The sequence below is a fragment of the Carettochelys insculpta genome, chromosome 2, assembly GCF_033958435.1.
Source record: "Carettochelys insculpta isolate YL-2023 chromosome 2, ASM3395843v1, whole genome shotgun sequence".
Classification (NCBI taxonomy): domain Eukaryota; kingdom Metazoa; phylum Chordata; order Testudines; family Carettochelyidae; genus Carettochelys; species Carettochelys insculpta.
The window spans coordinates 236415877-236443699 of record NC_134138.1 but is presented as its reverse complement, the minus strand read 5'-3'; the positions used below and the strand labels follow the sequence as shown (position 1 = coordinate 236443699).

The window sequence follows — 27823 nt, the reverse complement described above, 5'->3', positions numbered from 1 at the left end:
ATGACCTTGAGCAAGTCAGTTCAGCTTGCCCATGCCTCATTTTCTTCATTTATAAAATCAGGATACCAATAATCCAGTTCTTTGTAAAACTCTTGAAATCTAATGATGAAAAAGAGGTGATATTACTATAAAATCCACAGTGAACAAACCACTGTCAACTTCTGGGGAAAGTAGTGTTGAAAATTCCTGATTTTTACTCTGATTTTGATTATATTTGTTGTTAGTACGCTTTTTTAAAGCACCAGTTTCTGGAGTTAAGGGATTACATGAGAAATCTCTATTTTTGATTTTAAATAAATAAATTCCTAGCTGCCTTGTGGTTGTGGTGGAATGCTTGAAAACTGCCCTGTGGAGCTCAGCTACAAAGAAAATAAAGTCTCCCACGCAGCGTTTTTCTTTTTTTTTTCTTTCATCATATTTGGTGATTTTTTTAAGCCAATTGCACTAGTTTGGGGGATCTAACGCATGATATTTTTATCTTGTGGGTTAGTGATCCCCACAATGAACTCATCCCTGGGAAACATTTACACTTGTGTATATAATTTCTGCTTACAAGTGTGTTCCGTTTCATCTCGGTGTATTTTGTGTGTCTGATACAGCCTGTGCCAATTAGCAAAATACGGATTGACGGCACGGCTGGATCACATTTACACCCACATGAACAGGCTCTGGGAGCTGATTTTGACGGACGTTGCATAGGAAATATTTTCGAGAGAGACTCCTGGGAGTTGTAGTCCTTGGAAACTGAGCGAAGGTAGACATCGGAGAGAAGCAGGACTACAACCCCAGAAGCCTTTGAGTTTTTCTGGGAAAGACCACGACTTCCTGAAAGACTGAGGAAAAGGAATAGCAGCTACCCCAGCAGCCGCTCCTTGGTGTTTGCAAACAGCAAGCTGCGTGCCTTGGAAGCGGGTATGTGAGGTCAGTGATATGTACCGATAACGCTGTTTAGCCTTGTCTCTTCCGGCTGGCGAGGATTTCGGTGTTGAGAGGTGGCGAGAAGCCGGGAATGCACGGGAAGCCGGGAATGCACGGCTGCAGGTGGAAGAGAAACAGCCAGTAACGACGGTCCCTTTCTATTTATATCCTCGTAGCGTGGGGCTCCGGCTTAGTTGCCTGGATTTCCCGAGAGAATTTTCTCATTATTGAGTATTCATGTTCATGCGGTGGAGGTAGCAGGGGGGAAATCGGACTGAAGTTGTTTTGATGGTGATGTCCCGATTCACATCCTAACCCACGCAGTGCTGCCATTTGTAGGGGTTGATCGTAGGCTGTTTAATAACAGTCATTTCATTCGTCACAAGAGGCACCTGCATTTGCTTTTTGTGTGCTCAGGTTTAGCCTAGGCGTGCGGTGCGGCTACACTACAAGATTCTAGGTTCCAGGCCTTTGTTGGCTTTTAGTTTGTAGAATAAATTGTTTGGGTAGAGGAGATATCATCTGTGATTGTTCAGTACCACCTCTCTCTAATCGTTCTAGCATTAGAGGTCTCCGTGTTTAGTGCTGTATTTTTAACCGTAACTCAATGCACCTTTAGACTCAGCTTAATTACACTTGACACAATCTCTTGAAAATGCTTTTCTACGTTCCTGGAACCCACTAATTTAGGTCCTTGGTGATAGATAGGTTCTGTTATGCTTCTCCAGCTGTGGCTTTTTTGCAAGCATTTGTGAAAGGTGAGGCTGTACGGTTGTCTCTCTCTTCCTCTTCTATCAGTTCTGTGGTTGCATAGGCATAACTTACTCTACCTTCTGCAAACAATGCAGGCTTCCTAGGTGAGTGAATGTGGAGATGGGACTTGAGACTGGAACAGGTTATATGCCATTCTTTGAATAACATACCTGATAAAAATGCTATTAGGCATTAAATACCTGCTTTATTTTTATTTAAACATTCACCCAGCTGGAGAGTTTATCAAATCATGTACTAATGCTTTATCCGCTCTTTGATCCATTGATTGATCCGCTCTACTGAGGATCTTCTCCTACAAATTACATATGTTTAAAATATGAGCTAAGAGCAAATCTCTCTTGGAAGTACAGGCTGAAGCTCTATAGACCAGACTTCTGTTGCCCAGCTTCATCGGTGGGGGTCCAGCATCCCCAGGGAGTGCCCCCAGGTTGGCGCACTCGAGGGAAAAAGCCAGGGCCCCAAACTCAAGAATTCCCCCACAGCTGCTCTAGCATTTACTCATATCCAGCCTTTCATCCACCATAACCCCTAGGTCCCTTGCTGTCATACTGCTGCTGAGCCAGTCAGTCCCCAGCCTATAGCAATGCTTGGTATTCTTCCTCCTCAGGTGCAGGACTCTACCCTTCTTCTTGCTGAGCTGCATTAGATTTGCAGAGTGCTGCAGATAGCTCATTTGTGGTGCTCAAGCTCATGGAGAGAGTGGGGAGGAGCACGGATGACGGGGGAGGATGCTTTGGAAAAGAGGCAGGGTGGCTGTAAAGCCCAACTGCCAGGGGTCTCTGCTGGCCACAGCACTGCACTCCTCTGAGGCTGTGTTCCTGGCTCCCATCCATACTACCTCTCCCCCAACCCACTCTACCTCTTCCCCACGCATTCCCCTAAGCCCCTGCTCGGTCAGTGCCAACTCCTCCTCCACTGCTGCTGCTAGAGCAGGCCCTGCAGAGTCAGCATTGATCTCCCCTCGTCCTGCAAATTCCTGATTCAGAAAGGTGAGGTCCCAAGGGTGCCAGCCCAGAGAGGTTCAACCTGTATTAAGGCTTATTGCCTCTGCATGTCCAACATAAAGGAAGACTTGGATCCCACACTTAAGTCAGTCTGACGTTCTACCTAACAGGATGCAGTGTTGCACACCCACTCCAGCTAATGTTTCATGTTCCTCTTCCCTACATAAAACTAGTTCTTAAGCAACTGGGTAATTGATTCACTGACAGAAATTCATCACAGTATGTAGGCGTGACTATTATGACAGCCTGTGAGCCTTTGTTATTGGCGCAGGCTCCATTATAGCTACCTATAAAGGCTTTCATCGCCTCCAGATCGGAACACTGCTTTGCTTAGAGCCATGGTTTCTGTAGGCTGCACTGACTTCTGATGCTTTTCTCTGGGAAATAGTGATTTTTGATGTATACATCCCTTTATCGTTTGGGACATACATATAGTTAGTGGGCCAGCAATGCCCCACTGCCATGTCCGTTGGCCAAACTGGACAGCTTCTACATAAACAAATAAATGGACACACATCAGATCTTGGGAAAGGTAACATACAAAAACCTGTAGGAGAACGCTTCAATCGCCTGGAAACTCAGTAACAGATTTAAAAAGTAGCCATCCTGCAACAAAACAACTTCAAAAACAGACTCCAAAGAGAAACTGCAGACCTGCACTTCATTTGCAAATTTGACACCGTCAACCAAGGATTGAACAGAGACTGGGAGTGGCTGGCCAATTACAAAAGCAGTTTGTCCTCTCTTGATGTTCACACCTCCACATTAGCCACTGATAATGGGCCACATCCTCCCTGACTGAATTAACCTGGTTTCTCCTCTCCTGTGAAGTTTACAACTCCAGATTAGCTGCTGATAATGGTCCACATCCTCTCTGACTGAACTGACCTTGTCAGCTCTGGCCCTCCTCTTAACTGGGACTCCCTCCTTTTCATGAGCCTATATATTTAGACCCTCCTCTGGAACCCCTAGTCATGTATCTGATAAAGCAGGTCTTTGCCCATGAAATCTTATGCTCCAAGATATCTGTTAATCTGTAAGGTGCCACAGGACTTCTTGTTTGTTTTTTTGATGATACAGACTAACTCGGCTACCCCGCTGATATCGTTAGTATTCGTGTGTCTTCTCCTGGGTGTGTGTGTTCGTTGGTTTGTGGGGAGAGGGGGGTGTGTGTGTGTGTGTGTGTGTGGTTTTTCTAACCTGGCACTTGAAATCAAAGGGGGAAACTGGAGCTGGTAGTCTCTGGATTTCTCTCTTGCTTGGAATATAATGAAAGCTTCTATGATGAGGTAACAAGCTCTGTGAACATGGGGAAGTCAGTGGATGTGATATACCTTGACTTCAGCAAAGCTTTTCATATGGTCTCCCACAACATTCTAGTCCATAAGTTAAGGAAATATGGTTTGGATCCTTGGACTATAAGATGGATAGAAAGCTGGCTTGAAGGTCGGGCCCAACAAGTAGTGGTCAATGGCTCAATATCTGGTTGGCAGTTGGTTTCAAGTGGATTGCTGCAAGCCTTGGTTCTGGGCCCAGTGGTGTTCAATATCTTTATTAATGACCTGGATGAGGGACTGGATTGCACCCTCAGCAAGTTTGCGGATGACACAAAACTAGGGGGAGAGGTAGATACGTTAGAGGGAACAGAGAGAATCCAGAGGGACCTGGATAATTGCAGGACTGGACCAAAAGAAATCTGATGCGGGTCAACAAGGAGAAGTGTAGAGTCCTGCACCTGAATTGGAAGAATCCCAAGCATTGTTATAGGCTGGGGACCGACTGCATCAGCAGCAGTATGACAGAAAGGGACCTAGGGGTTATGGTGGATGAAAGGCTGGATATGAGTAAACAGTGTGCCCTTGTAGCCAAGAAGGCTAACGGCATATTAGGGTGCATTATGAGGACCATTTAGAGCAGATCTAGAGAAGTAGTTATTCCCTCTATTCAGCACTGGTGAGGACGCATCTGGAATATTGTGTCCAGTTTTGGGCTCCTCAGTATGAAAAGGATGTGGATGTGCTGGAGCATGTTCAGTGGAGGGCAACAAAAATGATTAAGGGGCTGGAGCACATGACCTATGAGGAGAGGCTGAGGGATTTGGGCTTGTTTAGTTTACAGAAGAGAAGACTTAGGGGTGATTTAATAGCAGCCTTCAACTTCCTGAAGGGGAGCTCTAACGAAGACGGTGAGAAACTGTTCTCAGTGGTGTCAGATGGCAGAACAAGGAGTAATGCTCAGAAGTTGAAGAGGGAGAGGTGTAGGTTAGATATTAGGAAAAACTGCTTTACCAGGCGGGTGGTGAAGCATTGGAATGTGTTGCGTAGAGAGGTGGTGGATTCTCCATCCCTCGAGTTTAAGTCCCGGCTTGACGAGGTCCTGGCTGGGATGACTTAGTTGGGGTTGATCCTGCTTGAAGCAGGGGGCTGGACTAGATGACCTCCTGAGGTCCCTATCAGCCTTATGATTCTGTGAAAGCACATTCGTAGTAGAGGGCCTTACCCTCTGAAATTCACTTTCTCTCTTAGTTCAGCAGTACTTTGGGGACCACAAAAGCACACCGCAAGGTCTGCTGGTTCACCCAGGTGTTTTAATAGAGGGAGTCTTTCTTTCTGAGTGAGTGAAATCTGTTGCATTCAGCCTGGGAAGCAAGGAAAGGGTTTCTTGGGTGATAGCCCAAGTTCTCACAGTAAATGGTTGTGAATCTGGCTAGAGCAGGGGTCTCAAACTCACAGACTGCAGGTTCATCTACAGCCCAAGCAGTATCGCAATTGGGCCCATGCAGCTGCCACCACATGAGTCCCCGTGGCTCTGGAGGGGATAAAGTGTATGTACTCTTTCCCCGAGACCATCCCCTGCTCTGCCCCTGCCCCACCCTGTCTCTTCCTGTCTGCTCTACCCTCTGTCCCCTTCACTGAAATCCCTCCCTCCAGGATTACTGGGCAGGGGCATTTGGCACAGGGCAACACCAGGGCTTGGGCCCCCTGCACTCACCCTGGCAGCAGGAGCCACAGGGGAGAAGCCTGTTCTACTCTGCCTTCCCACAGCTCCCACCACCATGGTGCATGCGCAGGGGATAGACGATCAACCCCTGCTGCCATCCCCAGCTCGCACGAACCTGAGTCTGGGGGGACCATTCCTTGTAGGATGCTTGGAGCAGCTGCCTCTGAGCCCTGGGGGCAAATTGTCCTGTGCTAGGACAGCTCCATAGACACTTTCTCTGTGTGTCAGCAACAGTGTGGAACTATCAGCTGGAAACTGCTTTAGCACTGCAGCGCTGGCAGTGGGGGCCCTCAGGGCATTTTAAATTACTAGGGGGTGGTAGGTGGGGCTGGGGTACATGCTGGAGGCAGATGGACTGTGTGGACCAGCAGGCAAGGCTGAGAAACATGTGGTCTGTGTGGGAACGTGCTGGGGGGGGGGGGGGCCTTTGCCCAGTAGGAGGATTTGAAGACTGACACTGGCCCTAAGGTAAATTGAGTTTGAGACCCTTGACCCATAATAGGCCCAGTTTACAGCTGCAAAACCAGACATCTCCTTCATACTTTGTGAATATATCTCCTTAGCAGCCAACACTGTCAGGTTTGATTGTTCTGTCCCCTAGAGAAATGGTTCTCGAGTACCGATCAGCAGAGAGAGCTTCTGAAAATCAATAAATTGGGGGGTATGGAAAGTCCTTCAGAGGATCTTTCTCTTCCATTGTGGATGGGGGAATGAAAAAGTTTTTGAGAACCTCTGGAGTTGCGGGCAGTAGTTAACACCTAAATGCTCCCCATACAGTCTACTTGATCTTCTCTTCCCACCTCTTTGATGCCCTTTTACCCAGAAAACTCCCATGCGTTCGGAAGAGGGAGACATTCACGCAAGTATGACAAAGTTGTGCATCATCTTTTAGATTCCTGTTATCCTCCGTAACTCTCGCCACTGGCTGGCTAAATTCACACTGGTAACCACGAGCTGAAATAGCACCTTGAAACATATTTATCTCTAAGAATGTAGAATTGCGGCTCTGAATATGTCTATGACAAGGTCTAGGAACTTCCCTTGCAACGTAGGTCTCTTCTGCTGAGGCACCCTGACATCATGCCGAGAATTAAATATCCTTGGCCTAAAGAGAGAGAGGGGCGGAGGCATAGGTGATCGTGCAGTGAAAAACTCTAGCACTAGGAGAAAGCTTTGTCATCTCAAATCACACAATGTTCTGCCAGTAAAGGCAAACACCAGAATGGTGGTTCACACCATACGCTGTATTTTGGAGCAAGGTTGTCTCTTCCCTGCTTGCAGCCACTTCAGAATTTCTGTGTTTTATGCTGCACTGGAATTACGTGAAAGAGAATGGGCAGTTGACCTTTTCCGCATAATGTTTTCTTTCCTAGATTCAAAAGTACGTCTTTTCTGTTCTCAAGAGTCACCTGGGTTTTTCCTTCTTTGAATACACCTTTGGGTGAGTATGTGTTATCTGTCCTTGTACAAGTAGCTCGCCTCTGTGCAGTCTTAGCAGTTGAAGCCACATCCGTCCTACCGATATTTGCTAATAGGGCAAACTGTCACTGTCTGTGTGATTAGAGATAACTACTTTACTCCACAAAGTAGAGGAGAGAAGACTTTAGTAACTAGAGAGAGAAAAATATTATGTTCTTATCTGAGTGGTTTGACCTTACCTCCATGAAGAGGAAGAAATATGGGTAGTAAAGCACTGGAATAAATTGCCCAGGGAGATTGTAAAATCTGTCATTGGAGATTTCTAAAATCACGTTAGATGCCCGCCTGTCAGGGATAGATGGTGCTTGGCCGTGCCGTGAGTGCAAGGAACTGAACTTCATGACCTCTTGAGGTTCCTTCCAGTTCTATCGTTGTGTGTTCACTACTTTCCCTGCCATTATCTGCATAGTGAAGCACACATATTGAGGCACTAGCCAGCGTGAGAGTCCAGGTCCCTCTGCTCCCATTCTAAACTTAAGACCATATTTCTTACCGTTTCACTGTGCTGTTGCTGGAGATCCAGAAGACGCTGTGAGTAAACTAGTTCGGGCAGGTCACTCTGTGACAGTAAATGCTCTGACTGTTGTCAGTAGTATTTTTCCTGCCTGGATAATTGGTCACATGAAGAATAAAGTAATTTTCATTCTAGATTTTTTTTCCACATTAAGGTTTGTGCATAGCTGGAGTAGCGTTCATGAGAAGGTGCAGATTGAGAATCCTGGAGATCTTTCCCAAACTGCAGGTTACAGGTGCTAGTCATGTTGCTCTTTGCCTTGCTGATAACTTTCCAGATACTGTTGTCAGAAATGCAGTGTAAGAACGGCAAGTTTGAATTTCTGCACACAGTAAAGGAGAGACCAGCCACAGAGAGGAGGATGACTGACAGTGCCTATTTAGTAAAGAGAACTCCTATAGTTCTGTGGAGCACAAAGCTCATGTTTAATAGTGTACAACCTGGGACAGAAAGGTGGGAAGGAAAGTACTGAGTCCAGCTGAAATTACAAGAAGCTGAAATGTAGTCACCTACATTGAAAAATCGGTCAGCATCTTTTAGCTAGCGACCTTACAAATGCAAACAGTGGTAAGGGAGTCAGCGTGACAACCGGTCAGGCCCTCGGTCTCGCCCAAAAACCTGGCCAGTCATTGTCTTTTCTGCTGCAATGGGCAATGAGGGTACTGCTCAGTGCTGTCTGGTCTCTGGGATTTGGAGAGCCCCAGACTCCATGAAGCGTTGAAGTAGGCAGTGCTAGAATCTGGCCCAATAAAGCTGTTTTTTGCATTAGTCTCTAAGGACTTGTTGCAGCTCCCACTGAAGTCAAGGGAAGTCTTTCCGCTGATTGCAGCGGAGGTTGAATCAACTCCTGAGTAGGGAAGGTTTTACAGTGAGGATTAGCAGAGAGGCCCAAAGCCCATGTCAGTGGTTGGTTGTTGGCGAATTGAGAGTAAGTTTACAAGTACTTCTCTCCTTATGCCACTTTTGTGACCTGCACAGTCAGTCAGTCACTTACCTCTGATGCCGTAATATCCCACGTTTCCAAACCCATTCCCAATCACCCCACCTTCAGATGCAGAAATCCTCTTGATCCCCTTTCCTAGCACCTGCAATAACAAGAGGAAAGGTATTTCATAGCTATGTCACCACTTGTCACTCTGGGAATGCAAGTTGTGTACCTGGTGGCTTTTCCTAGAGCCAGTAGCATGCAGTGTCCCTCACCAAGGTGTCTGAATGCTGTTCTATAGGCAAAGCAGGTCTGAACAGGGCCTCTACTGTCTGTGTGGTGACATCGTGCTCTGTATTTAAAGTAGAATACGAGGGATGTATCCTTCAAACAGGTTCTGAGCTGTTTCTCAAAATATTTCTCAGGAACCTTGATATAATTTGTCTGTTCCTAATTCTTGCATGCCAGGAAGATGATGATAAAACATAATTTCAAAATGAATTGTGTTCTGTTAATGCTCCTGTGTCTTGTTTTACCATCTGCATTTCCATTAGTCCCCAGAGTAGTGAGCATAGCAAACTCTCTCTTTTGTTCAAATGTACTGGGTTGGCTGAAGTGATGGGTGAATCTTGAGAGGAGAGGAGGAGAACTGTACTATTCGGGTTTGTATGGCTATACGATGCCCACTCTTCTGCAGTTAGAAAAACCATCTAGCTAAACACTACAAAGTCTCACTTTCTCCTTCATGAACTCTGTCTAGGACCAGATATACCCTTCATTCCTCATCTCTGAGATCCTTTGGCTCTGGGGAGGCTATGCACTTAGGACATACAAATATTAAAGTGCACACAGAAAACATGCAAACACCCTGCAGCACTGCACTGTAAAATGAGTCTAAAAGGAAACCTGACCACATACACTATCTTACAACATCAAAGCTGGTCTGGAACATGACGAAACCATACCACAAAATGTCAGTTCTCTCTGACTGAACTCCCGCCTCACGGGGTCACCCCCATTTGGTCGAAATACAATCCCCACTCTGCGCAAACATCTCCCTTTCTCGGGCCAGAGATCCTCCTCACCCCCTGCTCAGCCCAGGGATTACCTCCCCCCCCACAAGCCTGAAGACTCTCCGCACACATGTATTCAGCCCAGGATGGGGAGGATTACCTGTGGCAGGGGGCAGGCAGTGGCTTCCCTTTGGCCTCCTCTCACCACCCTCCCCACCCTCACCACGTGGAGCTTCGCCTCTGCTGACCATTCTGTTGAACTCTGCTTCTCCACAGGCAGCTGGGAAGCCTTCAGCCATCTGCAGAGAAGTGGGAGCCCAGCGGGTGGGAGGCAGCAGTGGAGCATCGCGTGGTGAGTGCGGCGGGTGGTGGGGGTTGCTGCTGCTGCCGCCCATCCCAGGCCCCCAGTAATCTCCAGCCGGGCTGGTCAGGAAGGTATGTGATTGTTGCCCACTGAAGGTAAAAGTGTGTGTCCCTGCAGTGCGGTAGGGATAAAGAAATTTGTGCAGGTGACAGAGGGGTCAGGGTAGGGGTGGAGCAGAGAGAAGGGGCAGGGCGGCCCATGTGGGGGGGCGTGCACACCCCTCGCGTGCATGCGTACGGGCCAAACAAACCCTGTTAAGAACGGGCTGTCATTGTTCAACAGTACGTCCCTCCACCCAACATGGCACTGGAAACAGAACCGTCTGCTTGCTGGAATTCTTGTTTGCGCAGTGGGTTAGCACTGAGATGCAGAAGTGAGTTTTAAAGAGGAGGTGTTCATCATTAATGGCTGAAAAACAGTCAGTGATAATATCAGTTTCAATCTCCCTTGACTTGCATTTAGGGTCAACACTTAGGCCTGTGCAAAGCACGTGTTAAACACTACTGAATCAAAAATCATACACTCATCCCTCGCTCTATACGAGCACAGTTAGTTCCCAACTTTCTGCTTATAGGGGAAAACTTGTAAGAGGGACACCAAATTCCCATTAAAATACATGTAAAAGTCTCTGATTCGTTCCAAGTGCTCGTGACTTAGCGAAGGAGTGGCAGCATGTGGTGCTGCTTTTGAAAGGTAAGTGAACCTTAGGGCCGGGGTTGGGGAGGGTTGAAGAGGCAGTTTGAAGCCATGAGCAAGAGGGAGGGTTAAAACTTGGTGGCCGGTTGGGTCCGTGAGGCAAGCAGGGAGGTTCAGGCTGCTGGATGAGTGTGGTCTTTTATGCTCACTCCGCACTCATTTTACACTAGTGTAAACAAGTCCACAGATTGCTTGGCCGTGGTGAAGGAAACCCTGAGGTTTGCTTTTCGGCTGTGTTAAATTGTTCATTTTAAGGCTCTTCCCTTCTGTACCCAGCTCTTGCCATCCCAGGGAGTGTTTTCCGTGAGCTGACATGGGCTGCCGAGATGTTCATGCAGCGACAGTACTGGCCTTCCTCAGCGGAACAGCCTCAGTAGCAGGACTCTTTGCTGCAGTTTTACTGCCCAACTGGAGACTGATGAGACTGCACACGTTCAATAAAAACGAAAAGAATCTGACCGTGTACACAGGACTCTGGATTAAGTGTGCGCGCTTTGATGGAAGCAAAGACTGTGTCATATATGACACAGAGTGGTACACAGCAGTTGATCAGCTGGATTTACGGGTTCTTCAATTTGCGCTCCCTTGTAGCATGTTCACGGCTGTTTTGGCTCTGCTTCTCTGTTTGATTGGCATGTGTAACACGGCCTTTGTGTCAAGCGTACCAAACATCAAACTCACTAAATGTCTCATCAATAGTCCAGGCTGCCACCTGGTGGCTGGTCTGTTGTTTCTACTTGCATGTGTCATTTGTCTCACACCATCAGTCTGGGTGATTTTTTATAACCACCACCTGAACAAAAAATACGAGCCGGTTTTTACCTTTGATATTTCAGTGTATATTTCCATTGCCAGTGCAGGAGGTCTGTTTTTCACTTCAGTTCTATTATTTCTGTGGTATTGTGCATGCAAAACCTTGCCATCCCCATTCTGGCAGCCTCTCTATTCCCATTCATCGAGCATGCACAGCTATGCCTCCCAGCCCTATTCCGCACGGTCTCGGCTGTCCGCCATTGAAATTGACATTCCTGTTGTAACACGTGCGTCTTAGAGCAAGCAAAACACGTTTTGAAAGTCAGACACTTATTCTGGCTCAAACTCTGACAATTGCAGGCCTGATTCTCTGCTGCTGGGCTCCATGTTGAATCATTTACACCTGTGCAAAGTGGATGTAACGTGCTCCCAAATTAGACTTTACAAGGTTGAAGACTGTAAAGAATTGGGTCAATATTTTAAGTGCATTACGTATTGATGTATTTCTCTCCAATTTCTTCTTTGACTTTACTGCTGGGAAAATAGCCTGCTGCTAATGCTGTAACAACCCACTGCTGATCAAAAACCATTTTTAAAGAGCCATTCGTGCATGTCCTCCACGTCCTGCTTATTCAGACCAAAGGTGTTTTGAACCTCTTAACTGATATAATGAGCCTCTCCTGCTCCCATCCTGCAGTAAGAACCATAAAGGCAGACCCAATCCACCATGTATTATCCTGTTAAAGACAATGGGGCTTTTTGTGGGGTGCAGTTCCCATTGCAGGATGGCACACTCTGAAGAATGTGATCTGCTAGTTGGAGCAGGAGGATGAGTAGGAAATGGGCGACAGCTTTGCATGTGTTTTGGAATGTGATCTCTGAAAATAGTATTTGACAAATTGTCTTGTCACAGTGTGGTGTTTTCTACTGTGCATAAGCAAAACTCATCTGCTTATGAACTTCAAATATTGTAAAGGTGTCATTTAATTTTAACATCAAAGTAAAAAGTGGAGATTTTTAAAAAATTAGTCCAACTAATAGTTCTCATGCCTGTTGCTATAGCCTAGGCTAAATCTCAGGAGTTATGATTTTCCCCTGCTGTTCAGAACATTTACATTCCTGTTAGTGAATTTTGATAAATTATGCATCTCATTAGACTTTTTCCATTGTCTGGTTTATTGAAAAATACTGGACCACTTGTAATTTTAAACACTTTGGTTTAAAACTTGAATATTATAGTTTAAGGATTGTCATTAAGTAGAAGAGGCCAAACAGGAAAACTGCATTAGCATAATCATGTTCTGGAGAGGAATGTGATTACAAGTGTATCCTTAAACAGTTTTACAGAATATTAAACAAGGTTAGCCTGTTTATAATACACAATCAACATACCTCACTTGGAAGCAGATTGTAACCCAGCAAGGAAAGATTCATCATTCTGGATGCCTTATGTATACATTAATGAAAACAATCTTGTGTATTTTCTAAGGTGATGTGAAGGGATTTTTTTTTTTACAAGCAGAGGTTGTTGGGTTTTTCAGGCTATACTTTATTTATTTACAGATTAGGATTTCACCTTTCCTGCTCTTGGCTTCAATAGATGTCTCCTCTTCAACTGTCCAGGTTGGTTTTTAGGCTCCATTTAAAAAAGAAGTTTCTATCCCCCTAAAAAGAGGTCCTTAAGATTTTTCAAAGGTTAAGTAATTATAGGCCCCTAGCTTGAAAGACATTAAAGGAACCTGACTTTTCATAAAGTGCTACCACATATCCTCTGCAAAATCAAGTCTTTTCAGTCTGGGTATTGAAAATTACAAGTCACATCTGAAAATCCTGGCCTTACAGTGAAGTGCAATATTCTACATACAGACATTCCTCACCCTGTGTTTCTGCTATTCAGATCCTTTCGTGTTTGAAATGTAATTCCAATCTGAGAAGTGACTTTGCATTAGTGGCACCGTGGAGTTTCCTATATATTAATTTCGTAGCAAATTTGTTCCATTTGCAGTTTTAAAATTTAAAAAAACACATTTCCAGTTCTTGCCCTGTAAACATAACCTGGGATCTGAGAGTCAAGCTGGGCTCTTTCCTTCTCTATGCATTAACATTCGTCATAAATATTGCACAGGGCAACGGCTGCTTTCCCAATAGTTTTATTTCTAGTTTTAGTGCATTGAAAAGGAATGCCGTAACCTTTGCTCTTAGGCTATGTCTCCACTAGAGCGATCTGTTGACAGAAGTTACTGTTGGAAGATACCTTCTAATAAAAAGTCAGGGGAGAGATTGCAGCCAGACCACAAAGCAGCTCAAAAGAGTGATCTGCTCTGGCAACAGCGAGCAGCTAGACTGCCTGCCCTCTCTCTTGACGAAATGGCCAACCAGAAGCACAGCTGACAGGGCTGCCCTGTGTCCTGGTAGCTCTGTCTGTTGACAGAAGCCCCCTCCCCTGGGACATCCAACCTGTCTTTCTGTCAGCAAACCTCTGTCGACAGAGGTGTTCTATCTCACGGGGGAGCAGCAGAACGCTGTCGACAAGAGAGCCGCATTCTGTTGGTTTCCTGGCAGTAGAATGCCTTGGGAATGTGGCCGTGCCACAGGTTTTGTTGACAAAGCTCTCTAGTGTAGACCTAGCGTAGCCTTGGGCCCCAGACTAAGTTTGCAAAGCAGGAAGTGAGAACAGCTGTCGTTCTGCTTTTAAACAGAGCACACTGTATATGGCTTCACAATACCCATGAACTCCATGGGGCCATTCTTACACCATTATTTTTCAGAGCGGAACTGTTCATTGTCCTTCCAAAGACAACTGTAACTCTTGTGTCTGCTATGCATGCCGCTGCTTGCTTTGTCTGAGTCACTACAGCAAAGGAAGCACTGGCTGCAAGCCTGCCCTGCTGCCTTATTCTGAATAATCTGAGCTTTCCTGTAAAGGTTCCTCAACCATGGCCAGTGTCTTTTCTGCCTCTAGAGCCTGAGCCTGCAAGCAGAGAGCCCTCGGACAAGGCAGGAGGCAGGCCCAGCTCTGCAGCCCCAGAAGGGGTGGAGCCTAAGGCAGAAGGGGAGGGGCCCAAGGAAATCAGCCCTTAGCGCCACCAAGGCCGTGGCACTGCCTCCCCAGCTGCATAGAGCTGTGAAACAGCGCTGCCATGGCATTTCACAGGGGCCCTGTCTAAGTTCCCCCTCCCCACCACCCGGTGGCAGACTTGCCTGCAAGGGCAAGAGGCTCATCACCTGCAACTCCCATTGACTTGACAAGGAACTGAGGGTGTCCAGCTTCTAAGCGCTCAGCACCTTCTAAGACTCTGGGCTCTTATTCTGTAAAGAGGATTTTCAGTGAAAAGTAAATGCATCTGGTGTTGTGCTCCATACAGGTATATTTTTAAACTGGTGCATTTTCTGGGTTTTTTGTTTTTGTTGGCAGCTGTTTTGCATTTTGTGGGCACTAAAGACCTCATTGGCATAAATTGCTAGTGAGCTGCTAAAAGCTTGCTCTGACAATTGTATCTTTCTAGAACTCTGAGGGGGGGCCTGAGCTTTGATCCTTAGGGATCCCAACAATCGTGGGTTTCAGTTTTTGTTTCAATGCAGGCCATCTCTGCTAAGGATATTATGTTGCATCTTGTTTAGTTCATAAGTGCACTGCACGGTTATCTACTTAACAAGGAGTACTGGAGTATGTCCCAGTTGACAATGATGTTGAGTGCTGTGCTGTATTTCTCTTTGTTCACACACAAAAAAAAAAAAAACTGTATTTTTCCAAGTAAATTTTCAGTAATGTTTATCGTGGGGGCTCTTTTTATGTAAAACAGAAAATATGTATTTTTAATAAAATGTGTTTACACACAGAAGTGGTTTATTTTAGCTCACTTTTATGTAGCAAAAAGCTAAAATTGCACCACACACTCTTTAAAAAAAATGAACAGTTCACATGACCTTCCATTGGTCTTTGTTGTCAGAAAATCTTTGAAGTTTTTAAATCAACTGTAAATGTATTACACCTGTTGCATTCCTCAGATCTGTTAATTCTGTCCAAAAATCGGCCAGTTTTAGCCTTTCATATATTTCTTCTACCTGTTGTTGGCTGTCACCATCTGAGCAAGTTTAGGCAATATAGGGTCTGGTGGGAGTTTTGTGGAGCTAAAACTGCAACATGGGTGCCTCAATGTGGGGTTTAAGCACCTAAGTACTTCTGTGGAGCCCTTCTTAAATCTCCACCTGAGCTACCAGGATAGGTTCACTCCCATGGGACAGTGCAAATCACAGTTCATACACCAAAGTATTTGCAGGCAATGTAATCTGCCTGTGGAATGGCATTCCAGAAATCAGGTGAATTCAGGTTCCCACCACTTCTAGGCATTGCTGCAAACCTTCCCTCTTCAAATGGAGAACACAAGTAAGCAATAGGAAAAAAGCACAATACTGCCACCCCAAACACCCATAACATAAATAGAAACCCGTAATAAATCAAACGTGAGCACCCACAATGGCTGCTGTCCTCCCAACTGTTAATACCGAAAGGGGAGGAGACCCTGAAATTACATGAAGACCCATAGAGCATTCAGCATTGCTATTAATTTTTGTGGCTGATGCTCAAATGTTATGGTGACTGACAGCAGCATAAAACTGACAGAAATACGTTGGGCTGACTTTCATTGTGTTCTCCTCCTGAGAGTCAAGAGAAGCTCTGTAGGTTTTCTGGTTCTGAGCCTTTGTCCCCATTGTTATGGGGCAGAACCCAGCTCATTTTTTGGTTGGAAAAACAGGCTACACCTTACCACTTAGTTGCAAACAGTCCTGAGCTATTTACATGGGATACCATGAGATTCAAATCTTAATTCTCTTGCTGACCACACTTGTAGTCACCTCTGTTATTAGAGGTGGCTATAACTGTTGATATGGTATCATTTTCTTCAAACCCAGCATTATCATATGAGGTGGTACAGAAATGGATAAGAATCAGTTTACCACATAATGGAATGGATAAGACACAGCTTACGTGCAGTCTTCATGTGAGCAAATAAGGTTCTACTAAATCAGTGGTTCTCAATTTCTCATTTGTTGACCCTTAAAAATTTTCAAATGGTGGTGCAGACTTTTGGAAATCTATTGTCTGTATACATAGTTAAATTCTGTTCAGTCAGTTTTCAGTCTTTGTCTTTTGCAGACTTCTGAGACATAGTCTATGGACCCCCCCCCCCCCCCACAGGTCTGCAGCTCACCAGTTGAGAAACACAAATAACATTGTGAAAACATTGTGAGGGATTTGGGCTTATTTAGTTTGCAGAAGAGAAGACTGAGGGGTGATTTAATAGCAGCCTTCAACTTCCTGAAGGGGTGCTCTAAAAGGGATGGAGGGAAACTGTTCACAGTGGTGACAGACAGCAGAATGAGGGGTAATAATCTGAAGTTAAAGAAGGAGAGGAGTAGGTTGGATATTAGGAAAAACTACTTCACCTGGAGGGTGGTGAACCACTGTAATGTGTTGCCTAGGAAGGTGGTGGAATCTACATCCTTAGAAGTTTTTATGTCCTGGCTTGGCATAGTCATGGCTGTGATGACTTGATGTGGTTGATCCTGCTTGGGCAGGGGGCTGGACTCGATGACATTTTGAGGTCCCTTCCAGCTCTGTGATTCTATGATAACTTACGAAAGGGGTTGTCTGACCTACTGCTCCATACCTCCCAGACATTTGTTTTCTCTCTCTCTCTCCCTTTGTCCTCCATAAGGAAGACTTTGTTGGTTCTTAAATTACATTTGAGCTGCCTAACATTTTAGCACCTGCATCCTCTTCAGTATTCGCAGAAGTTGCCAAAGAACTGTAAGTATGTTTTGTGAAAAATCACATGAATTCTTTTTAAAGCCTCATTTTGAGTTTTTAAACCCAAACCCAAAGTTATTTCTGTTTTTAGTTTTCCTTTTTCAGTTTTTCTCCCCTCTTTTCCTCCCCGCCCCTTTCAAGTGACACAACGAAGATGAGGAAAAAGAGAAGAGGGGAGGAACGAAATCTGGGGAAAGATTGATTTTCTTTTTGTCAAAGAATCTGAAATTTTTGAAATAAATGAACAGTTCCACATATTTCAAATGAAACTTTTCAACCAGATCCAACCACTTGTCTGTTTCTCTAATCTGAAGTGATGGCAACATTGCAGTGACTGCATACATTGTGAAGTGGGTTTATTGTGCTAAAAGTGAGCATCTTTGTAGGTGTTAAGGTTACCAGGAGTTGATAAGCTGTTTTACTCGTTGCTTGTGAAGTACCACACAGCTAAAGCATCATTCTTGCTTCCTGAGACAATTCACTGACATCAGATACTCAGGTTCCTTTTACTGATATATTAAAATGTTCCTTTAACTCCTCATGTCTACTGGTGGCTCTAGTTTTTTTTTATAAGAAGCATCTCCTCAAGAGACAACAGATTTTGGGGGAATCAGGGAGATTTCCTCATTGGCACAGCCTCAATAGCGGGAATTTTTGCCATGGTTTTACTGAAGATAAACATGACTGTACACAATCATGGTGCTTTCTGGGGTTGCTTGTTCTGATAGTCAGGTATGTAATATACACAGGGACAAATGGCCCAGTCATCAAGCTAATCCCTCACCTTTCTATCCTACCTGAAGCTTGTGTGCAGTTGTCATCAGGTTTACTGGACCTCTTCCCAGCTCTGAAGGCAGCTCTGCTACCAGCAACAGCACAGAAGTCAGGTTGGTATGGTACTGCCAGCCTTACTTCTGTGCTGCTGCCTGTAGAGGTGGGCTCTCGGTCAACAGCCAACAGTCACTACTTTCTGGCTGCCCAGCTTTGAAATAATGACAGTAAACCCTCAAGTTCTGTAGGGGTTGTGTTCCTGCAACCTACAGTGTAACTCAAATTTTTGTACAAGTCATGGGTGGTGTCTCCTGGTTCCCCGCTCCCCTGGGCTTTTAGGAGCTGGGAAACTGACCAGTCCACTAGGACTGGTCGCTTTCCTGGTTCCCAGAGTGGTGGGGAACCGGGAACCAGGGGGCAGCCTGGTTCCCAGCTCCCTATTGCTTGCAGGACCCTGGAAACTGACCAGCTCACAGTTGGTCAGTTTCCTGGTTCCTGCCAGTGCAAGGCAGTCAGGAACCAGGCTGCCACTTGATTCCCAGCTCCCTGGGAAAACTGACCAACCATGGCTCCCGTCTCCAATCCCCTGGCAGAACCAGGAAACTGACCAGAGTGGCAGTCTTGGTCAGTTTCCTGGCTCCAGCCAGTGGAGGGGAGCCAGGAACCAGGGGCAGCTGGCTCCCAGCTCCACCCCACTCCTTGGAGCCAGGAAACTGACCAGAGCTGCTGCCCTTGTCAGTTTCCCAGCTCTGCAAGCAGAAGGGCGCCACAAGGTAGGAGCCAGGCTGTAGCCTGGTTCTCAGCTCCCTGCCACTCCCAGGACCCGGGAAACTGACCAGCCCACCAGGGCTGGTCAGTTTCCTGGCTACTTCTCCCTGCTTTCCCCCAGCCATGCAGCAGTCCACCTGACAGCAGTGCCACTGTGGGAAGCCAGGGAGAAGGTGCTCTTAGACAGGCTGACAGCCGCAGACCAGCTTCAAGTTGTGCTTAACTCACGTTAAAGTGAGTTTCACACAACTTGAAGCCACATATTTCGAGAGTTTACCATAGCACAGAATTAAGGGCAGCGTGGTAGGATATTGCCACTTTTACTTTTGTGCTGCTGCTGTTGGTGGGGCACTGTATTCAGAGCTGGGTGCCTGGCCAGCAGCCACCACTCTCCAGCAGCCCAGCTCAGCATGTAAGTAAGTGTGGCAATACTGCAAAACCCCCACCCCTCCCGACACACACACAATAACCTTGCAAATCCTCCACAGCTCCCTTTTGGGTAGGGCCTGCCAGTTTGCGAAACTCTGGTCTTCCCTGTGAAATCTGTGTAGCAGAAAACTAGATTTTATGGTCCATGTTATGTTTTTCATGGCCACAAATTTGGTAGGGTCCTATGTGGGACAATTGAGAACCAATAATCCTGATGGCTGAAGCATAATCTGCCCACTTTGTTCTACAAGACAACCATGCTACAGATTATGATCTTCTCTGAGGACTCAGTGCTGCATCATCTCAAGTCTCCCCTCTGAGCTACCAGCAAAAGCATTGGTCAAAGGAGTATCTGACAGCAACTAAACCTCCTCATGACCAAATGAGACCAAAATTCCATTTCTATTGCCATGTGAAGCTTGGGCCCAATTCCTGCCACTAACCACCAGGGGCTTTTTGCCTTAGTTAAAGGAAAACAATACGGAGAGGACTCATTTATTACATTGTAGATAACATCACAATGAATATAGTCTGATGCAAAATGCCTATCAGCTGGCTGGACACATACCAAACTCTATATACCCTATTAAATGAGAACTGCAGCCCCCGGGTTAGTTCAACAGTCACCTAAGTAGATTTCCCAAGCTTCCTGAGAGATCCCTTTTGGCAATCTTTTTCCTTACAGACTGACTTCTTGTTCTAAGAGCTTATGTTAGCCATACTGTGACCTTTGCTATACAGTGATTCACATTCCCAAAAGAATTCTTCTCTTCTCTCTCAACTTTTCAGTGCTGTGCACGGAAGTCTCCTGGGTCCTACCTTCTGCACATCTCTCCAAAGCCTTATCTCTTAACAATACCTCAGCTTTATTTTCCTGGGGAAACTGGGCTTTGGAGTGCTTCTGAGGCATAAGGGACTTCAAAAGTTTGTCACAAACACTGCCAAGTATTACTGGATCTGCTGTAATATTATTGTAATCCTGTGTGAGCTGTTTCTTTCAGGGGGGCCACCAAAGATATTTTTTCACTCCTGTGCTGGTGCTACAAATGCAACTTTCAGAGCTATGTGATCTGGTTCCTTGTACTGGGTTTACTATTTGTAATGCTGTGCTGCAGTGACAGAGTGCATTTGTTTTTTACTGAGCGGGACTTTTATATTTTTCTGTTCACCAAGTAAAAGTAAATAGTATGGAAAGATTCTGCATTTCTTCTTGAGCGATTAAACTTCCATGTAAGGTTTCAAGTAGTTAGTTTACTTGCTGTCAGTGTTATCTGTCCAGACCACATTTACTCTTTCCTGTCATTTATTCAAGGAGTTAGTATTTGATCTGAGGCCCACCAAGTTGCCTAATTTTGAGTTATCATTGGGAGTCTCAGCTGTTGTTTCTTTGTCCACTGAACTTTGCTTAGGACCATTGAACCTTTTATTGTTGTTGCCATTTTCAGTCCACCCTGCATATAGTCCTCCCTGCCATCTATCTTCTATCCTACTGTACCATATGACCCTCAAAGCTACTTGACAGGAGAGTTTGTTTCAGTAGCACTTTAGTCTACAGAAGGGAGACATGATTGTATTCTCATCAACTTTTCCATTTTCCTTTATAGTGACATTCTTCTCTCACCCGGATCCCCATCCCAATGCAATAAGTAACTTTGTATCAGAGGACTAATGCCTCATTCCCTCCATCTAGGAATAAATTGCAAGTTTCTGCTTATGGTGTTTCCACTGAAGTCCTCCGCTGGTGGTGAGGTTTAGTTAACCTGGCCCATTCTCTTCCACTTTTACATCTCTGGAAGAAGCCAGAGTCAGCTTTCTTAACTTTCAAAAGATGCAGTGGCTCTTCATAAGACCTGTTACCAGAGCTCCTGCAAAGGTGTGTTCCCAGCGTGCCAGATGTTGCATTCAGTGGTACTAAGTACAACTGATGATCGGGCACTAGATAGGGTGAGCTCTGAGTTATTGCAGAAAATTCTCTCCTAGGTGTCTGGCTGGTGGGTTTTTCTCACATTCTCATAATCCATATTTGGAATCAGGAAAGAATTGTCCTCTGGGTCAGACTGGCAGAGATGCTGTGAGTTTTCGCCTTGCTGTGCAGCATGGGACACAGATCACTTGCAGGTTTAAACCAGTGATAGTGGTGGATTCTCTATAACTTGAAGTCTTTAGATCATAACTTTGGGATTTCAGTAGCTCAGCAATAGGTTCTGACCTATTGCAGAAGTGCGTGTGTGAGCTGCTGTGGCCTGCAACTTGCAGGAGGTCAGGTTATATTGTGATGGCCTCATCTGACCTTAAAGTCTCTGTTTTACAAATGTACACATTTGTTTGCTGACAATATCTACCTGGCACAGTATCCAAATGGCCATCTCTGAATTCCTCAGATCCTATCAGTGCAGAATCATGCTCCAAATACTGACTAGCAGTGTGGAATGAAACAAGAGCAGTTGTTTCTCAGGACAGTAGCTTTCTGTTTCAGGGAAGTCTGGTAGGATTGTACTGCTGAAGCTGAGAGCTGGTATCATAATAGACAAAAGCGTTTTTCTCTTTAACTTCTCCAGAAATGTGTGATGTAGGCTATTGCCCTGGTCAAGATGCTGTATTAAATATGATATGTATAAATAGTGATATGCTCTGTGATAATGGATCCCATGTTCCTATATAAAATTACAAATTTTGGTTTGCACACAAAATGAAACAATGCTAATGATTTTTGCTGCCATAATTTGACTCATGTCTGGAACTATGCTTTATAAAATGACACAAATAAACACAAATACTATTTTTTGGCAGGATAAAAGTAATGCAGCCAGGTTTCCTTGTACAATACCGTTGAGCAAAAGCACAAACCTGACCTTTCATCCAGCAATCTGGAAGCCTTAAAATTGGCATTTAATGACTAGACACATTGTCTAGGCAAGTCAAATTTTTTTCAACAAGAATCACTGAACCCTGTCTAGAATCTATCCATTCAGTGTGTACCATATCCAAAAAATCCATTATTATTCTCTGTTTGAAGTATTAGAGAAGACCAAATGCCAACGGCTATTTACATGCTGCCAATTTTAATTGAAACATGAGTTTTAAAGCACTTGGCTTGTCATTTTAAACTAAGTTATCATAACCATAAATCTCCCCACAATACACTAATGTAACTGAGAGGTGAAATTCAATACAATGAGCCATTCTGCTGAACAATGAATTTGGCAATTCTAACTGAACTGTGCCTTTTATTTCACTAAGAAGAACTTTCTTTAGCTTGTGTAGGAAATTCTTGCCAAGCCTTGTATGCGTGACAAGAGTTGTTAGTTGTAACAGCTGGTGGTCAAAAGTGCTCCCCACCAGCTTCAGCCCATATAAAAGTAATGCCACCCAAGGTATCTTTCTCAATCCATCTCTTGACTTGTCACCTAAGGAGACAAAAGAAACGTTTGTTGGTCTTTGGGAGCAGATCCTGGCCTGAGGGCTTGGTCAGCAAAGTTATTTAAAACATCCAATAAATGACTTCACTTTCAATCCAGTCTAGTTTGTTAAGCTTTAGTAATAAGACACGTCTTGTCTTTATTTCTCTGGTAACCACTTCTGACTACGGTGTGTTATACTTGTGCTTACTTCAATCTCCTTGTGTTTAACTAAACTGTTTTTGTTCTTCATATACAAACAAATCCAGTGTGTGAATTGTCTCAGTACAGTACACCCTCGATTTATGCGAGGGTTGTGTTCCCACACAACCTCATGTACCCCACATTTTGTGTAAGTTGGGGGCAGCCTTTTCCCCAGCGGAATGCCCACGGCTGCCACTTCCCGGGGCCTCCAGGGCCGCGAACACCTGAGGCTTCCCCTTCCCTGGGGCTCCAGGTGGGGAGCTCCCACAGCTGCCACTTCCCCTGGGCTGGACAGGACAGGCCAGCTCCCCAGGGCTTGGTGCAGCCAGGAGGAGCTGCCCCTCCCCCACATATCTCCCTGTCCCGTATTTGAGACAGGGAGATATGTTCACCCTAGCTGTGGGAGAGGGCAGGGGGTTAAGCCTGGAGGTGGGTTAGGGCTGCTGGGGAGGCATGGGATGGAGGTGAGCTGGAGATGCACATTGGGGGAGGGGTGAACTGGGGTCGGTGGGGGACTGAATCAGAGCCATGTGTGGGGCTGGTGAGCTGGAACTCTGCTCGAATGGTGAGCCAGGCCACAGGGGGCTTTGAACCAGGGCGGGAGGATGGAACCAGAGACGTGTGCAGGGGGCGGTGTTGAACCAGAGCCATGTGTGAGGAGAGGTGAGAGCCAGGTGAGCTGGAGCCGGGCACAGAGGTGGAAGGTGAGCCAGAGTCAGAGCCGGGCGCAGGTGGTGAGTGTGGGGCTGGGGGGGGTGAAGTTGAGCCGGAGCCAGGGGGAGCGGGATTTTGAGTTGCATTTAACTCGCATTAATGCAAGTTAACCGCAACTCAAAATCTCGCATTTCGAGGGTTTACTGTAACTCCATTTAACATAGGAGATTGTTGCATGTTGATTCCTAATAGACCTGATATAGCTGGGCTGTCCAAAAGATGGCCGGACAGTGCAGAACACATGGTTTTGATGGGGGTTGGGGGGAAATCCAAGACTGGGAATATGTGGGGACCAGGTAGTAACCAAATTTACTGGAAGTCAAAGTGTGGCTGCACAAACAATAAGCAGTCCTGTAGCACCTTAAAGACTAACACATTTATTAGGTAATGAGCTTTTGTGGTACAACCCACGTCTTCAGATTACTGTTGACAGAAAGCCGGTCTGGATGTTCCAGGGGGCCGTCTGTTGACCAAAAAGGCCTCTGGGACACTGGGCAACCCTGTCTGCTATGCTTCCAGGTGGCCATTTTGCTGATAGAGCGGCCAGGCAGTCTGGCCCCTCTCTGTGGACAGAGTGGATCACTTTTTCAATGTGCTTTGGTGGTCTGGACGCGATCTGTCTTCCCAATCAAACTTCTGCTGACAAATCCATCTAGATGTAGCCATAGGTTTAAGTTAGTCACAAACTTGAGTATCATGTGAATTGACACACTATCAAGAATGTTTAACAATGACAGCAACAACAAAAGCAGCCTTGTGAGCCCTGCAGAATCAGTACAGTAACAACAACAAAAAGATGAAGAACAATAACTTGGATTCTATTCAATTCAGTTTATTATTAACTAAATTGTTTACTAAAGTTCCATATCGTTACACAAGGAGAAACCCACAGAAGGTGATGATGGTTAGCTGGGTAGAAGAACAAATTTGATCTTTAGAACCTTATTGCTGCTGTTAATGCAGAAAAATGGGAATACTTCCTCTTAACTCTCAGAGCACAGGCTAAGATTTCCAGACTGACAATTATAAAATCATTTATTTGTAATTACTTGTATTTGATAAGAAAATTATGAAATATGAAACTAGACCTGGTTAAAAACCTGAACTTTTTCTAATTAAAAAATTTTTGGAAAAAGAGGGTTGTTTGGTATTCAGATTAAATCTTTTACTGGTTCCAAATCATGTTTCTGGGGATGGGATCATAACTTTTCATTCCATTTTACCCGGGATTTGTAACAACTGAAGGAGTGGTTACCCAATCAGAAGAAAAAAGTGATTCATTTTTATAACTATGGTATTGTAACAGAATTACAATATCTGTTCAAACATTATGCTTATATCTTGGCTTCTAGTGGAATAAATCAGAAGGGTCAAGCAATTACAAGGTTTCCATATAACTTACAAGCAATTCTCTTATTTCAAGTTTTCATGCTCTGTCATAACTTGTTGCTTCCTTTGAAAGCCATTTTCTTTAAATGTTCTAAAGAATGTGCTAAAAACAATTCAGGGAAAAGACAAAATTACTGAGTTGTAATTTGAGCTGTTTTATAGAAGCCATTCTTCCTTGCATACTTAAAAGTATCTGAAACAGCATGTTAGAATTAGCTAGATGACTCCTGTTCTGCTTCTGCCATAATTCAGTACATGTAATGGAAACTCTAGCTACTGGTTTCAAGCTTTGAGAAAATGTCAGGAACATATACCAAGTATTCAAGAGATAATATTCTTTTGTACAAAACTGATAAAAACCTTGTGCTTCTAACCAAAGCAATATGTGACACATACCAGACATTAGATTTTTTAAAGACTAACGAAATTCTTCCTGCTTGTTTCCATTCTCAGTCTCTGTGGCTTAAAGACTTTGAAGGATCTGGGCCTACACCTGTCCCCTCTTTCTTACATTCTATTTCCTCCATTCCATTCCTACTAACAAGGAAGTCAACTGTACATCTTCTCTCCTCCTCACACACCCTTCCATGTGGCTGGGAGGAATGGTGATGGTGACACAAAATCTCTCTACGTTCATACAGTACCTACCACAATGGGGTCTATAATCCATGCTTTTTTTGTCAAATAAAATAAAATAAAATAAAAAAGGAGCTGGTACTACTCCTCAGCTCCCCCCACCACTGCTGGTTCCATGTCTGGGGCCTCCTGAGGAGCAGTGGGGGCTCCAGCTCCTGGTCCTGCGCTGCTGCGGGGTCAGTGAGGTCTCCAGCTCCATGTGGTTGTGGGGGGTTCCATCAGCCCTGTAGCTAGGAGTCAGCTGGGGTGCTGCGCTCCTCCGGAAGCCGCATGTGCAGGAACCCTGGTGAGGAAGTGCCAGTGCACAGCACCAGCACGTACCACCAGAATAAAAGCTCTGTCTATAACAACAATATTGTGCCAAGCCCACCAGGGCTTGTCAGTTGCCTGGCTCCCAGAGCGCCAGGGAGCTGGGAACCAGGGGACAGCCTGGTTCCTGGATCCCACAGGTGGTGGGGAGATGGGACCCAGGCTGTTGCTTGGTTCCCAGCTCCCAACCACTTAGGGGACCTAGGACACTGACCATCCATGAGCTGGTCCGCTTCCCTGTCCCACAAGCAGTGGGGAGCTGGGAACCAGACAGCAGCCTGGCTCCCCTCCCTTTTCACAGCCAAGAAACTGACCAGGGTAGCAGTCTTGGTAAGTTTCCTGGCTCCAGCCAGTGGAGGGAAGCTGGGAACCAGGGGCAGCCTTACCCCAGCTACCCTCTAGTACTCAGAGCCAGGAAACTGACCAGTGCTGCTGCCCAGGTCAGCTTCCCAGCTCTGCAGGAGGGAGCTGGGAGCCAGGCTGCCGGCTGGTTTCCAGCTCCCTGCTGACTTCCAGCTCCCTGCCACTCTGGGGACCAGGAAACCACTCCTGTCATGGGCAGCAGTCGTGTTGACCTGACACACACAACTCAATTGTGCATATCTCCAGGGTTTGCTGTATATGAAGGACAAAGATAGTCAAGTAGGCAGCCCCACAAAGTAGCCTTTTGCAGTAGGGACCCCCTCAGACTCTTTCTGCAGTCCAGCAAAGGATGTCTTTCCTTTCAGCCCAATTAGCGTTACCCCCACTCAACTCCATTCCATATACAAAAATCTCTAGCACAAGCAAAGTGCTGCTTTAAACTCCAGGTAGCTGGCCCTTCAGGGACACTGGACACCTTGAAGTCGAGTGAGACTGATGCTAGAGTTAGTAAAGCAGCAGAGGGACTGGGGCTGCAATAGTTCCTCCCAGAAAAGAGCAGCAAAAAGTGCTTCACCTCCCTCCAATAGCTACCGACACCTTCTGAGATAAGACCTTTGGCTCCAGAATCGGGCTGATCAGCCATCCACTGACTCCCCAAGAGGAGGGTGACATGAAGACATCCTGCTCATTATTGAATGACCACCCAGAGGGAGAAGAGTTCAGTGGTTTCAGCATTGGCCTGCTAAACCCACGGTTATGAGCTCAATCTTTGAGGGGTCCATTTAGGGATCTGGGGCAAACAGATTTAAAAAAAAGGATGGGGGGGAGGAGGATGGTGCTTGGTCCTGCCAAAGGGCAGGGAACTGGATTTGATGACCTCCTGAGGTCCCTTCCAGCTCTGTGAGATGTGCGTGCATCGCCAGACCAGCAGCAAAGGGGATCACCGCTGAGCCCATCACTCTGCGAAGACACGTGCTCCGTGCAATCAGCCCCAGGCCCGGGGAAGTGCCTGCGCTGCCTCACGCCCCTGGAGCTAGGCTGGTGCCAGCGCCCAGCCCGGGACCTGGAGCGCGTGACTCCAGTAACTCCTCAGCACAGGGGCGCTGCGCGGCAGGGAGGGTGGGGGCCCCGGGCGGAGTGAGCCACGCGGGGAGCCACCCCAGCGGCAGAAGGGGGGGAAGAGGCCGGCGCTGCTGCCCTGTCAGCGCCACACGCACGAACCTACCGTGCCCCATGGAGCCCGCAGAGCCCAGACCGGAGCGCGCAGCAGAGCCGCCGGCTGCCGCTAGAGGCCGCCGCTCCGCGGCTCGCAGGGCGCCTGCGCGGGGGGCGACGGGCGGGGCTGCGGTTCCCGGCACGCGGCGTACGAAGGCGGCGGTGGGCAGCGGTCCCGCTGAGCGGAGCGCGCGGGGATGGAGGCCGTGCGGCTCTGCGCGCTCTGGCTGCCGGGCCTGGCCCTCATCTGCCCGGGGACGGGAGCGGGCCCTGCAGAGCCGGCCGCGGCCGCAGCGGGTGAGGAAGGGCGGGGCCGCGCGCCCCCCGGCGGGACAGGCAGGGAGCGGCTGGGGGCTGGTCGGGGGCGCCCGGGGG

At 46.3% G+C, this 27823-nt stretch overlaps 2 protein-coding genes and 1 long non-coding RNA gene across 13 annotated transcripts in view; 2 read left to right on the top strand and 1 right to left on the bottom strand.

Moving 5' to 3' along the window:
* Nucleotides 1-790: 790 nt before the first annotated feature.
* CLDN12 (claudin 12) lies at nt 791-15282 on the top strand. 6 transcript variants are annotated; one of them, XM_074986249.1, is made up of 4 exons: nt 791-921; nt 7070-7137; nt 9904-9979; nt 10964-15282. In XM_074986249.1, exon 4 carries the CDS (start codon nt 11001-11003, stop codon nt 11736-11738), a length of 738 nt encoding a protein of 245 aa, XP_074842350.1. In that variant the 5' UTR covers nt 791-921; nt 7070-7137; nt 9904-9979; nt 10964-11000; the 3' UTR covers nt 11739-15282. The 6 variants fall into 6 exon arrangements, with proteins under 6 accessions (XP_074842350.1, XP_074842348.1, XP_074842349.1 ...); XM_074986247.1 differs by having other exon boundaries at nt 9904-10062; XM_074986250.1 differs by having other exon boundaries at nt 848-912; nt 9904-10062.
* An 8623-nt stretch (nt 15283-23905) lies between these two features.
* On the bottom strand, nt 23906-27581 carry LOC142008895 (uncharacterized). The gene is made up of 3 exons (XR_012644261.1): nt 27459-27581; nt 24939-25028; nt 23906-24188 (listed from the first exon to the last, which is right to left on the bottom strand). It is a non-coding gene; the product is annotated as an uncharacterized LOC142008895 (long non-coding RNA).
* The window catches only part of PTTG1IP2 (PTTG1IP family member 2), a 58299-nt gene continuing 58026 nt past the window's right edge, over nt 27551-27823 (top strand). For 3 of the 6 annotated variants that reach the window (XM_074986246.1, XM_074986242.1, XM_074986241.1), the window contains exon 1: nt 27551-27745. In XM_074986246.1, the coding sequence (XP_074842347.1) occupies nt 27646-27745 (100 nt within the window). In that variant the 5' untranslated portion in view covers nt 27551-27645. The remainder of the gene's footprint in view (nt 27746-27823) is intronic. The other 3 variants (XM_074986244.1, XM_074986240.1, XM_074986239.1) reach the window with 3 other exon arrangements.

Bases quoted from the DNA above. Each gene is read 5' to 3' on its own strand.
- CLDN12 (XM_074986248.1), top strand. From the start codon at position 11,001: ATGGGCTGCCGAGATGTTCATGCAGCGACAGTACTGGCCTTCCTCAGC.